Source organism: Pleurodeles waltl, chromosome 6 (genome assembly GCF_031143425.1).
Source record: "Pleurodeles waltl isolate 20211129_DDA chromosome 6, aPleWal1.hap1.20221129, whole genome shotgun sequence".
Lineage (NCBI taxonomy): Eukaryota > Metazoa > Chordata > Amphibia > Caudata > Salamandridae > Pleurodeles > Pleurodeles waltl.
This window is the reverse complement of record NC_090445.1, coordinates 517,894,333-517,908,720: the sequence shown is the minus strand read 5'-3', so window position 1 is coordinate 517,908,720 and position 14,388 is coordinate 517,894,333. Positions and strand designations below refer to the sequence as shown.

Below are 14,388 nucleotides of genomic sequence, written 5' to 3'. Positions count from 1 at the left end.
GAAGCCCAAATCTATCGGAAACTGTAACCTACAGTGTTCCTTCTATTGCGAAGATTGTACCTCGTGTCAGGTTAAGCATTTAACCGGATATTTTGGCAAAAGAGACATCATCTTTTAATTGTTTATTTTACTTGTCTCTCAAGCTACATTAACTCAACCTGTTGATCACAGTATTCTCTTTTCACTGTTTGTAATACAGAACGTACCTGCTGCACCCTTTTTTTTAACTGCTCCCGGTGATCCACCTATTCAATGGCAAAAGTGGAAGAAAGCATTTAACAACTATGCTATGGTGTGTGGTACTTCATTGAGCGCAGAAAGGAAGACATCACTTTTAATGCACTGTTTAGGCACTGAGGGCCGAGAAGTTTTTGAAAATCTTCCTGATCTCTCGGATTCAGACTCTAATGGCCTCAATGAATTTGATGTTTGTATAAAGAAATTGGATCTGCATTACTTACCAAAAGTAAGTACAGTTCTTGAAAGGTACCAGTTTGGAAAGAGAGTGCAACGCCAAGGAGAGACAACAGAACAATATATAACGGAGCTCAGAAGACTTGCTTCCACATGTGCATTTGGAAATTCTTATGAGGAACGTTTAAGGGATCAATTCATGCTTGGCTACTCCTTGGAGAAGGCAAAGGAAAGCATGTGGCAAAAAGATAATCCATCCCTAGAAGAGGTACTAGTATTGGCTAGAACCTGTGAACACTCCAGGAAATGTGTTGAAGTACTTCGAAAAGACTCCATCGTTCCTGACACAACAAGGGAAGCTATACTGTGCAACAATACTGACAATAGAGGCGGTGGGGAGTCTCTAAAAACAAAGAAAACATTTGCTGGGAAGTGTTTTAGGTGTGGGGGTATCGGTCACATGGCCAATAACAGAGATTGTCCTGCCTGGAAAATATTCTGTAGAAACTGTGGTAGAGTTGGACATCTTGCAAAATGCTGCAGGGTGAAGAATAACACTAAAAAAATAAGAGAAGTGTGGTGTGAAGGTGATGCTAATGATGCCGAAGCTGTGAATGTGGTTCAGATCTTACAAACAAGTGTTGGGTCTTTTGATGGTCCTGTGGAGTCAATCTTAGTTAATGCTAAGCCTCTCAGAATCCTATTTGATTCTGGGGCAAAGATCACATTAATACCGAAAACGTTCTATGATCAGTGTCTGAAGGGGATGGTCGACTTACTAAAACCGGATGTGTTACCCAAGGGTTATGGTGGTGAACCAATCAAGTTGCTGGGTTACTTCTGGGGAAATATAGAATTTAAAGGTCGAATCATTCCAGCAAAAGTGTATGTCTCTGTAAAAGGGGATTCTTTGATTAGTTGGTTTCATCAATGTGATCTTCGAATTCTGCTTGATCCAAATGAAGATCCTCCTGTTAGGCTTAAGGATAACCACACGGTTCAATCTGTCTCAGAAGATGTGTGTATGTGGGTGAAAGAGTTTCCAGATGTGTTCAGCAAGACATTAGGATGTCTTAAGAACTGCGTGCATCAGATTAGGCTTAAGCCTGGAGCACTGCCAAAGGCAGCAAAAATGAGGAATGTTCCCTTGTTGGTAAGGGATAAAATGAAAGCTGAGATCGATAAACTCATCACGAATGGTATCATTCAAGAGGTTGAGGCTTCAGAATGGGTGGCACCAGTAGTTATGGCAAGGAAGGCCAACGGCGAGGCCAGACTCTGTGTTGATCTCAGAGATTTGAACAAGTCAGTCATCATAGACCACTATCCACTCCCAAATATTACAGAGTTGTTGTGTTCACTTAGTGGGGCAAAGCACTTCTCAACTCTAGATTTGACTTCTGCTTACCATCAAATCAATTTACATGTGTCTTCCCAGGAACTTACCACTTTTATAACACCTTTTGGCATAATCAAGTTCCTTAGAATGCCGTTTGGGTTCATCTCCGCAGCGTCGGTGTTTCAGAGGGCCATGGAAAGAATTCTGAAGGGCATGGAAGCGGTGAAAGTGTATCAGGACGATCTTTTAATCACAGGTACCAATCTGGTTCAGCACAATGAGAGACTGAGGTTGGTTTTAGAGAGGCTACGAGACTGGCATGGGCAGTGCAGGGGCCCCCTAACAGGGCCCCACCATGATTTTCACTGTCTGCTATGCAGACAGTGAAAATCGCGACGGGTGCTACTGCACCCGTCGCACCCCTGCAACTCCGCTGGCTCCATTCGGAGCCGGCTTGCTCGTTGCAGGGGCTTTCCCGCTGGGCCGGCGGGCGATCTTCTGGAGATCGCCCGCCGGCCCAGCGGGAAAGTCAAAATGACCCCCGCGGTGATTTGACCGCGGTGCGGTCTTTGGGCGGTTTCCGCCCGGCGGGTGGCGCCCACCGCCCGCCGGACTCGGAATGAGCCCCTAAATGTTCAGGCTGATTGTCTTTCGAGACTTTGTCCAGATACAGGAAAGGATGATGAGATTATTGAAGGTGGGTGTTTTGCTGACATCGCAGCTGATGAGGAGATTAAGGTCTGTATTGTTACTGAGGGAACAATTTCGGAACCAGTGTGGGTGGATGAATTGTCAAAAGATGTCACATTGCAGGAAGTACTAAGTAAAATCATAAATGGTTGGGGTGTCAGAAAGAGTCAATCTGAAGAGATGTCAGGGTACTGGCAAGTCAGAAATGAATTGTCTGTGGTGGATGGGCTATTGATGAGGGGCAGCAAGTTGGTTCCTCCAGCTAGCTTGAGAAAAGATCTCATAAGTCGTGCCCACTCAAGCCACATGGGCATCTCCAAAACAAAGGAGAGATTAAGGAACGCCTACTGGTGGCCTGCCATAGACATGATGGTAGAAAGAGAAGTGAGAAATTGCCATGAGTGCGCACGTTCAGATAAGGTATTGAAATGTAGAACTCAGCCCATGGTCACACGTGAAGAGTCCTCCGGACCCTGGGTTGACATAGCTTTAGACATTTTAGGTCCAATCAGACTGAAATCTGTTGACCGATATGTTTTAGTATGCATTGATATGTACTCACGTTGGCCTGAGGTCAAATTTGTGAGCTCAGTTGAGTCAAGAGTTATAATCAACTTTCTTGATGACTTGTTTGAGAGAGAGGGGTGTCCCTCTACTTTGCTGACTGACAATGGGGTGCAGTTTGTCTCTGAAACAACGGAGTCTTTCTTAAAAGAAAGGGATGTTGTACATAAAAGAATAGCTCTTTATCACCCAGAATCTAACGGAGTCGTGGAGCGCTTTATAAAGGTGCTGAAAGAATGCATGCAATTAGCGCTTGTTAATGGTGGTGAGTGGGAGAGTGAAGTGAGAAGAAAAGTATGAGAATATCGATTAACACCACATTCCACCACAGGGGTGACTCCTTTCCAGTTGTTCAAAGGTAGGGTACTGTACAGCGAAATCGAGCCTAGGTGGGTAATAAAAAAAAGGAAAGAGGTTAATGATCAGGTAGATAACATTGAAGGTTGGAGAGAGAGAGAAAGGGAAGTGAAAGGAAAAAGGAAGTTGAGATATGATGAGCATAAAGCTGTAAAAAGAACGGTATTGCGTGAAGGTGATTATGTTAAAATAAGGTCTCCAAGGAAAGAGGGAAAACCATCTAAATTCAAGGTTCCATTTCAGGTCATAAAACTGTTTAGGAATGCTGTGAAAACAGAAGACAACAGGATATGGAATTTGAATAGGGTGGCTAAGTGCTTGGGACCCAATGGAGGTGCTCATGACTCTCTAGACACTTCACCGGAAGTTACTGCTCAAGATGCTCAAATCATTCCATGCGTCACTAAGATGCGAAACCCATCTGAGACTCGGCCAAAAAGAAATGAATCAAAGCCTTCATGGTTCAAGGACTATGTTAAGTGAACTTCGTGTTATGTTCTATCTTCATGGACTTTGTGTTGATATGTTCAATCTGTTTTGTCTTAGCTTGTAAACAACATAATCTGTTCAGGGTCTATGTGTTTGATACTTAATTGTGTTAAAATATTTTCTTTGTAATCTGATATGGGGAAGGTGGTGTGGTATCCTAGTAACGTGTAAGTGCGTGTGTTCTGAGCACGAGAGATGAGAGAATTTTGTATTTACTATGGAATGGTGTGGGAGGCTTTTGGAATAGGCAGTGAGAGAGCGACAGTTGACGGGGAGAGAAGAGGATGTTGGTTGGTGTAGGGATTTATGCTTGACCTCTGTCTTAATAAACCATCTCTACCACCACCTCTGTTATCGGTGTTGTTCCGGCGCTTGCATCCACCCATGCTGACAATCTTACAGCAACCTTGTAGAAAACAGGCCTAATTTGTATGGCTGTAGGCCCTGCTGTCAGAAAACGACCACAGCTTGTCTAGGTATGAAAACACTGCACTACTAATATTAGGCTTCATGTCTCCCATACCCATGTCAACAACTTTGACTGAGGTCACTAAACCCAGAATGTAATAGATGAATGTTGTTTCACAAATAAGCCATTTAATATTATACTCTCGAGAAGCAGTATTAAATTACACTTTCTAGACACTTGCTAGAACTTTGTGCAATGAAATGCCCATTATTAGTGACCATATAAGGAAAAGAATGGTCTTTTCTGTCATTGAACATTGGTAGTCCGAAATTAGAGATACCATACATGTTTCGTTGAAAAACTCAGAAAACATATCAATAAAAATCATAATGCACCACAGTGGATTATCAGTGATTTATACATTTAGGGTGCTGATTCTAAAGGGTTCAACTGCCTCCCAAATCCCCCTTGATACATTTGAATCAAACATATAAACCAAGGACCATATTTACAAACTTTGACTAGGGCAGCGCCGCAAGCCTTATTACTATGCTTTCCTCTGTCAAAAGAAAAGGGCAAGAAAGCACCGTATCTGCAAGATACAGCACACTGCAGTCCTTTCCTACTGCACTGGCATACAATGAGCTGCCATTCACCAACACAGACACCCTTGCACCATGGTGCACCATGGTGCAAGGGTGCCTGCATTGAGTGGAAGATTGTTTTGTGCAGGAAAGGACACCTTCCTGCTCAAAAACAATCACAAGATGAGTTTTGCTTTTTCTATGTGTGCTGCAGAATGCAGCAAAATAGACAAAGGAAACAAAGAGGAGAAATAAAGGTATTTATCCTTGTTGTGTCTCCCTAACACCTCCCCTGGGGAGGTGTAGGCTTTTGGCACATTCACAGCTTTACAAAACCTTGGAAATGTGGAAATGTGTCAAGTGCCATGAGTGTTACGTAGGAACCCCTACGTAACACCCATGGCATCCCTCCCTGTCCCAGGGTGAGTCAACACAGTGACTTCTGCTGCATTGATTCTGTTCATATTTACAAGGCCATGAAAAGCCACACAGGGCTTTCTGTGGCCTTGTAAACATGGCCCAGCAGTGTGCCCCGTCGGACCATCACTAAAAGTGATGTTCTGACAGCAAAAAGGGCCTTGTAAATATGGCTCAAAATGTTCAAGAAAGATCCCAGCCCAGCCAATGCATTTCGTACCAAACATGGGATTTCATCAGGGAACAAATATATTACTCTTTTGTAGCACTGTTGTAGAATGAACCTTAATGATTATCTGCAGGCACTTTGCACATTCCTATCCTGGATGCCCTTATTCTTGTGTGTTATCCAAAGCACTTTCAAAACAGACCAAATGGCCAAATGCTCGGATGACATCCTGTTGAACATTTGTGAAGAGGCGATGAAAGAATAAAAGACTGAAAATAATTGTGTCTGGAACAGCAATTTTTCAATTTCAGATGGATTAAATATGGACCTTGTTGCTCTGACCATCACCTATAGTACAGGATATGCATAATATTGATTTAGGGTAGTAGAATTACTAATCAAGATGTTGTGCTCTCTTTGGTTTATATGGCCAAACATTTTTCAATTTGAAATCATGTTCATTATCTTTTTTCACTCACCATGATCTTTTAAGACCATGCCTAAGGTAGGCGTAGGCCCTCTTCCGCTGAACTGTTCTGCTTGGTCCACCAGTGCTTCTTTCACTGCATCATATCCACATAGTATCACCACTTGGCGCAGACCTAAATGTACAGTGTATACAGGACCGTATTTCTCACTAAACTGTAATTCCAAATAAAAAAGCAAAAATAATTTTTGTGGGGATTGAATCATAAAGGAAATAACTCACAGAAAAAGTAAATCAATGGGAGAAGTTCAAATCAATTAATGAATATATCAATTTTAATTTGACTTTCACTATGCTGCTCTTACTGGATAAGCTGGCAGGATACTGGAGCACCGTAATTTAGAATCCACCCCCTGCGTATACTTTGTTCATATGTTAGAACTCATAATCCATTTACTTAACTTGTGCCTTAGCTCATTAATTTCAATGTTTCACATGTATGCATTATCATGAATATTGTTGTTGTACATTTGGAAATCACAATGTAGTGTAGTGGAGTGAATAAATAATATGCATTTACACTTATTGAACATTCATATTATAATGATGACAGCTTGAAGTCACGTCAAGTCAAATTTATTATTTTACGGAACTCGAATGGAGATTCACATAAAATAATACATAATTGTATTAAAAGAAGGAACATAATGGTATTAAACGGATTGAAGTTTGACACACACATTAAGCTAATACAAAGTTAAAAAAAACACTTAAAATAGTTAAAAACTCTAGCACAAAACATTTCATTAGGCGGTGAGTAAGGTTTGTAATAGATTAGAAGCAGTACTAAAAGAAAAGGTATGACAAATAGTGCGCAGCCACCTGCGACGATAAGGCAATAGGGCCGGGCAAATTAAAACAGCATGTTTCAAATCTTGGACGCCGTTATGGCACAGATTACAAATAGTGGAGGAACCAAACTATTTTGCTTGTAATGTGTTCAGGGGGAGCTGCCCCCGTCGCAGCAGGAGCCAGATCCTTCTCACCCCATGAGGCAAGTTCCAGATGACGTAGGGCTGTGTGACCCTTGGCCTTAAGGAATCAGATATTATATGAAAATTCTTCCTGTGTGTGCAGGCCTGGCTGTCCTGGTGGAAACTCACCGCCCAAGTTGCTTTCGTGAATGTGGATTTAAGCTGTGCTGGAGAGAGAGTAAAAATTGCAGAAGTATCTAATTGTCGATGATCCATGGCATAGAAAAAATTCCTGTAGATGGTATATTTTACTTTATGACTAGCTAATATTTATTTTTTTAGCAGTGAATGCAAAGAGTTGTCACTGCACGCCATCAGATTAAACATCCAATGAATTACCGCAGCCAGGCCTTGAATAAAAGAGCTGCGCAGGCCCAACCCAAGTCTTAATAACGGTGCTGAAAAGGCAGAGTTTACAGTTAAAATATTCCTTAAGATACGTCCCTGGAGTTTTTCAAGAAAGATCCACTTAGACACCGCAATATGCTCTATACCATACTATAGAGATGGAGGTATCTTCACCCGATAAACCTCTCAGAGATGTTTAAAATGCCTTCTACCCATTGCTCTATATAAGGTGTTCAGACCGTTAGCTTGGAATTGGGCCTCCCTTTGGCTGTGCTCAATATGCTCGCTGTCTTTAAGACTCCCACAGACAATTTTATCCACAAATTTGTAAGAGGTTACTCTTCCGAGGTGTTGAGCTCCCAAGGTCCAGCAAAAATAGCTGTACTTGAATCTTTTATTCCCATGAAAACACAAAATGTAGCTTTTTGGGCAATTTGTCTTTAAAATGTGAGCTTCAGTGTACTGTTCGAGGGCTTGTAAATGGTTATTAAGCCCCTTTGGGGTGCGATCTAAAATAATTATGTCATCTGCATAAAGTAGACAGCATAGCGACCTACCTCCTATTTTAGGGGTGAAGCCCTCACATTGAGTTAAGTATGCAGGTAAATCCGAAAGATAGAGGAAAAATTACAATGGAGCCAGCATACATCCTTATTTTAGGCTGTTTTTGGTTGAAATTACATGAGATAGACCTTGTTCACCCCCTAGCAAAACTCTGCACCAGGCGGAGGAATGAAGAGCTACCACAAGGTCAAAGAGAATGCTGGGCATGCCTAGTCATAGGAGTTTCTTCCATAAAAATACACGGTCTACCTTATCAAATGCTGTGGAGAAATCTATGAAGGCTGCATAGATCACTTCCCCCCTCAGAGAGACATATTTTTCATTAATTACTTGCAAAACAGAGATATTGTCAATTGTGCCATGATTTCTCCTCAATCCCGACTGCTCTAAGGGGATAATTTTATACCTTTCTGCCCAATCAATAATCTGTGACAACAAAAATTTGGTAACTATTTTTCCGACCACATCCAAAAGTGCAGTCTGCAGGTAATTCCTAGGGCAACTTTGATCCCCTTTTTTACACAAAGGGACAATAACGCTACCCTTCCAGGATTGAGGAAAATTCCTGGCTTCGTAGCAATGTTGATACACAGGGAATTCCACTGTAGTCCCATTAGAAGCATAAAGGTCAGATAGAAAACTTGACCAGCTTAATTCTCTGATGGATGTTGGGAGGAGCCTGGTTCTTGTACCACACCCCTCTGCGATCAAGGGCCAAAACCACCTAGTGTGGCCGGAAGAGGCTGCTTCTCTTACTGCAACCCAGAATCTATCTGTGGCATCCTTTTTTGGGCGCACTCTTAACTTCCTTCTTCTTTTTAAGATGTCTAGCTGGGATTGCCTCACAAATGTATAATCCCAGTACTGTTTACGAATAAGAGCAATAATAAAAGGGAGCGGGGTTATACTATATGTTTATTCTGGGGCTTCTGACGGGGGATCGAAACAACCAGTTGCATGAAACTAGTAAAACTCTCCAATACTTTTCCTACCGAGTTACCAAGACCTTTGAGCCCCTTAAATAAAACTACTCGGCGACCAATATGTTATTCCATTTTAAAGATTTAGCTGTGGGTGCTGCCCTGCTAAACTGTATGAATCGGTAAGTTGTGCCTTAAAGTCAAGAGATACTACCAAAACATTACGATCACTAAGGATAGTCTCTAATACTTTATGTCCTTTAACAGGGAACAGGACTGATAGTTTGTTACCAGATAGTCCAGAATTGCAGCACCCCTGGGTGATTTATGAGTAGAATGGGCTGTGGAGTCAGATGGGAGTATACCATTAGCAACAGTACAATCATTCTCTCTCAGATACTCGAGAAAAAGCTTCCCACGCTTATCAAGCCTTATTTTGTGAGGAAAGATACAAGGAGGTAGTCCAAATGCTACCTCCTTTGCCACATCCCAAAAGGATGCAAGCTCCAGGTTAGAAATCTTACCATTTAAATCTCCTACTATGATGATTTTAGTTCCTGGATCCCTGTCACAGAGTTCCTTAATGTAAAGAAATACCTTGACTAAAAGATTATTAAAAGGGATTCCAGGAGAGACATAAGAGTTAATCAAAGTAAGGGAGGTCACCTTGTCTCCAACTCCAATGCAGTGTAAAGTTAATGCTAAAAACAAATTACTGGGATCCCTAAAGCATTCATGCTGCCAAGGCAGTCTGTTCGACAGCAAACATGCAAACCCTCCCTTTGCATGACCCCTCATTGAGGGGGAGGCCTTACAGCAAAAGGAATAATAATTTTTAAACTGCAACTCCCCAATAGACCATGTTTCTTGGAGGAAATTTTTATCAGGATTTAAGGAGTTCACAAAGTCATTTTTTTCCCTTTAGACCTTATACCTGCTGCATTCCAAGATATAAGGGTAAGCTATACTAATAGTGCTCTTAGCCTGGAGGTTGTGGTAGAACTACTTAACCGGTTCTGTGCCGAGGACGTAGTGGTTACGTCCTGCGGCACAGTGCTGCTGTGCCGAGGACGTAACAATTACGTCCTCTGCACACAGCCCAGAAGGAGCGCTCTAGCTCCCTCTGTGTGCTTCCCCCAGCCCCCCAAAGGCAGGGATGGAAGAGGAAGCCCTTCCCCTTCCACCCCCCAATAATGACGTCAGTGTGCGATTGCATGCTGACGTCATTATGACGCTGCGATCGGGCAGCAGGAATGCCCACTAGACGCCAGGGGTTGTTTTTTTTTTTGTTGTGTTGTGTTTTATGAGTGTCGGGGAGCGCCCCCTTGGGCAGGGGTCGCTCCACTTTTGGGGACAAATTATTAACGGCCATTTCTGCCCCCCTTGGGGGCAGATTGGCCTACTATTTTAGGCTGATCTGCCCCCAAGGGGGGCAGAAAACACTGGACGCCAGGGATGTTTTTATTTTTGTTTATTTATGTGGGGGGGTGCCCCCTTGGGCAAGGGGCGCCCCTCAAGGGGGCATAGAACTGTTGGCCTTTTCTGCCCTCAAATTGGCCTATTTTTTTAGGCCCATCTCCCCCCAAGGGGGGCAGAAGCCACTTAGGCACTAGGGATTGTGTGTTTAGTGGATGGGGAGGCGGCCCCTTGGGCAAGGGTCGCTCCCCTTTGGGGTGGCATGTCTTTTGGGGGGGGCAGATCAGCCTCTTATTTTTAGGTTGATCTGCCCCCTTTGGGGGGACTAGAACGCCAGGGATTTTTTTTATATGTTTATTTTTGTGGGGGGTCGTCCCCTTGGGCAAGGGGCACCCCCCAAGGGGGGCATTGACATGTTGGCCATTTCTGCCCCCCTTGGGGGCAGATGGGCCTATTTTTGCTTTATTTGGTGTGGCTCCTTGCGGTTTTGGCGGTGGTTGACCTGCGGTTTGCATAGTTGCATGTTTTAGGTAAGTAAAAACAATTTACTCCAAAGGAGTATTGTTGCCATGCATGAATGACATGTTTGTAGGGGGTGTACTAAATGCAGGATTGTGTGTGAAATTGTCCTTAGATTTGTGCACAATGATATTTGTTTTGTCTTATTTCTAATTTGCTTTTCTTTCTTTCTTTTTAGTGGGATATCATTGGTGATTGCTGTGTCTGTGCAGAGTAGCTGCTGGTGATTCAAGCTTTTTCAGGCAAGTGAGCGGTATAGTTTTTGAGTTTATAACTCTTACTAATAAAGCTACACTTTATTACTTATCTTACGCAGTGCTGGTTGTTGGTGGTGAATTTGTCCAGTTAATTTTAGTAGGAAAGATCATGGCTAGCCGCAGGATGACCGCTCAGCAGGTGGTTGGTATGCTTTTTGAGTAATTGTCTGATCATGATTATGAGAAGGACTCTGCATCTGAGGCAGAGGAGGAAGCGAGAGATTCTGGCAGTGATGATTCTGTTGGAGAGGAATCTTCTGATGAGGAAGCCACACTCATTGCAGATGAAGGGCCTGTTTTAGAGGAGGACACTGATGTGCCATTAGTGCAGCAAACTGGGGCTGAAAGGTTTCCCATTATAAGACCTGATCTCTGGGTTGCCCCAAACATGGAGCAGCCAGAGTTGCCTGCCTTTACTGGTCTCCCGGGGCGTAGCGCCAATACAGAGAACTTTTTGCCTGTCAATTTCTTTGAGTTATTCATGGATGATGTGTTTTTGGAAGAGATTGTTGAGCAGACTAATTTGTATGCGGAGCAGCATTTGAGGGACAACGCTGCTAGACTTATGCCACACTCTAGAGCTGCCCAGTGGATTCCCACAAATTTGGAGGAGATAAAAAAGTTTTTGGGTTTGACTTTTTTGATGGGGATGATAAGGAAGCTGTCACTGGCTTCTTATTGGTCTACTAGTCCTTTGATGGCAACAGCTATATTTCCTGCGACCATGAGTCGGAATCGGTATTTGCTTCCTCTTAGGATGCTGCATTTTGTTGCATTAGCCTTGCCACAAGATCACCCAGATTCTGACCGTCTTTTTAAGATTAGGCCTGTCCTTGATCATTTTGTAGATCGGTTTTTGGAAGTCTATGTTCCACGCAAAGAGATGAGTGTGGACGAGTCTTTGGTCCTCTTCAAGGGTCGTTTGGTTTTTAGGCAGTACATTCCTAGCAAAAGGGCATGATATGGAATTAAATTATATATGCTGTCTGAAAGTAGTACAGGATATGTGTATAGTTTCCGTGTCTACACTGGTAGGGATACCAATATTGACCCCCCCCCGTTGTCCTCCCACTTTTGGAGCCACTGAGAAAATTGTGTCGGAACTTGGTAGACGACTGTTCAACAAAGGTCACCATTTGTATGTAGATAACTTCTACACTGGATTGCAGTTGCTCAAGGAATTGTTTAAAGTGGACACTGTTTCTTGTGGAACAATTTGTTGTAACCGGAAAGGCTATCCAAGGGAGCTTGTTTGTAAAAAACATGAGAGGGGACAGTGCTGTGCCTTGTGGATTGATGAGCTGCTAGCTTTGAAATTTTCAGACAAGAGGGATGTCTACATGCTAAGTACCATCCATGATGAGAGTACTTCCCCGTGACTGTTTGGGGCCAGGTTGCTGAAGTGTGGAAACCTGTGTGCATTTTAGATTATAATAAGCCCATGAGAGGTGTAGATAGAGTTGATCAGAGGTTGGAACCTTATACTGCTATTCGTAAGTCTTACGTTTGGTATAAGAAGTTAGCAATTCACCTCTTCCACTTAGGAACCTTTAATGCTTTTATTGTGTTTAGGGATAGGTCTCCAGAGTCAAAGATGACATTTGTGAAATTTCAGGAGTCAGTGATAGAGAGCCTTATTGTGGTGGAACAGGCCAGAGTTCCTAGAGAAGCAGTGGTGGAGGATGTGGCTAGATTGAAAGATCGCCACATTGTTGAGCACATTCCTCCCACACCCAAAAAAGACTTTCGAGCTAAGAAATGTAGAGTGTGTTTTCGAAGAGGTATCCGGAGGGAGACTCGAATGTACTGCCCAGATTGTCCTTCAAAGCCTGGGCTGTGTGTGGGTGGTTGTTTTAAGAATTACCACACCCAGAAGATTTACTGGGAACAACCATGAGTGCAAACTCATGTCTGTTTTGTATTTTCATGTGTTCAGTTTCATGTTTAGCATTTCTGTCATGTACTTAGTTAGAGCTTTTCTGTATGTAGTTTTGTAATTATTTCTACTTAGTTAGGGGTTCCTCTGTTTAAATTTTTTTTTTTTAAATGATGCCATTGTGTGTGGAGTGGGGCTTGGTTGAGGGTGTACATAGTGTACATATTGACTTTCTGTTGGCTACTGCAACACACTGCCAGCCAAACACCAGTCCACACACTCCCATCAGCTGGTGTGATTGTTGTATCAGGCATGTGGGCGTATGTACGTGATGGGCCCTTGAGTGGCGCTGTCTGTCGATGTGAGTGTTGTAATATGCTGGGCCCGTGGCTGGCGGTGTGAATGGTCTTGTGCGTGTCATGTATGAAAGGTGTGTGAATGGACTGTAAAGCGGTTGGTGCCTTGTCGTGGCTTTACAGCTCACGAGCTGTGTCTCATTGGTTCAGTGTTTTGCCTTTCAGTTATTAACAGTGCATTTCATTTTTGTGAAATCTCTTGTTAATAAAATTAGATCCACTGAACCATCACTCATCCTCGTGCCAAATCCAACCAGTATGTGTGGTAAAAATGACAAAACCTGCTCCGCTGTAATCAGGCGTCGCAGCACACCTGTGACACGCTAGGTGCCTCGGGTGGGACCCCGATGATGAAGCATGCCGCCAACTTGGTTGGTGGGTGAGGGGTCTTTTTCACATAACCTAAGTGTGTTTCTTTTCACAATTTTAGTGTTTGGCACATCACAGACATATGTGGACACATCAAAATGATATATTACAAAACTACCTGTGTTTGGGGGGGAGGGGGCACCTATGTTTTTGGTCTTGGGTGCGGCCTTCATCTAGGGAAACCTACCAAACCCAGACATTTTTTTTAACTAGACACCCCAAGGAGTCCAGGGAGGTGTGGCTTGCGTGGATCCCCCAACATTTTCTTACCCAGACTCCTCTGTAAACCTCAAAATGTGCTTAAAAAAAGCATATTTTCCTGACTTTTCTTAGTAGGATCACCGCTCCAGCACAAAATTCCTACTCCCCAGTGTTCCCCTCAGTCTCCCAAGTAAAATGACAATTCACTTATGTGGGTCCCCAAAGCAGAGTCAGCCTAAAGATGTATAAAAGAAGAATATGTCCTTATAAACTCGCTGTGCTATCCCTTCTATCTCTACAAGTTTTGGACCTTATTCTGTTGCAGGCACCTGGCCCACCCACACAAGTGAGGTATCATTCAAAAAATGGGATGTGTCCATGTTGTGCTTTGGGGCATTTCCTGTCGCGGGCGATAGGCCTACACCACACAAGTGAGGTACCATTTTTATCGGGAGACTTGGGGGAATGCTGGGTGGAAGGAAATTTGTGGCTCCTCTCAGATTCCAGAACTTTCTTTCACCGAAATGACAGGAAAAAGTGTTTTTTTTTGGCCAAATTTTGAGGTTTGCAAAGGATTCTGGGTAACAGAACCTGGTCAGAGCCCCACAAATCACCCCATCGTGGATTCCTCTAGGTCTCTAGTTTTCAGAAATGCGCAGGTTTGCTAGA

The 14,388-nt window shown here is 43.2% G+C and overlaps 1 protein-coding gene across 1 annotated transcript in view; it reads right to left on the bottom strand.

The window, feature by feature from the left end:
* The window catches only part of LOC138299949 (cytochrome P450 2A3-like), a 391,420-nt gene that overhangs the window by 363,318 nt on the left and 13,714 nt on the right, over positions 1–14,388 (bottom strand). Inside the window, exon 2 of the mRNA XM_069238677.1 lies at positions 5,912–6,074. Within this exon, the coding sequence (XP_069094778.1) occupies positions 5,912–6,074 (163 nt within the window). The remainder of the gene's footprint in view (positions 1–5,911; positions 6,075–14,388) is intronic.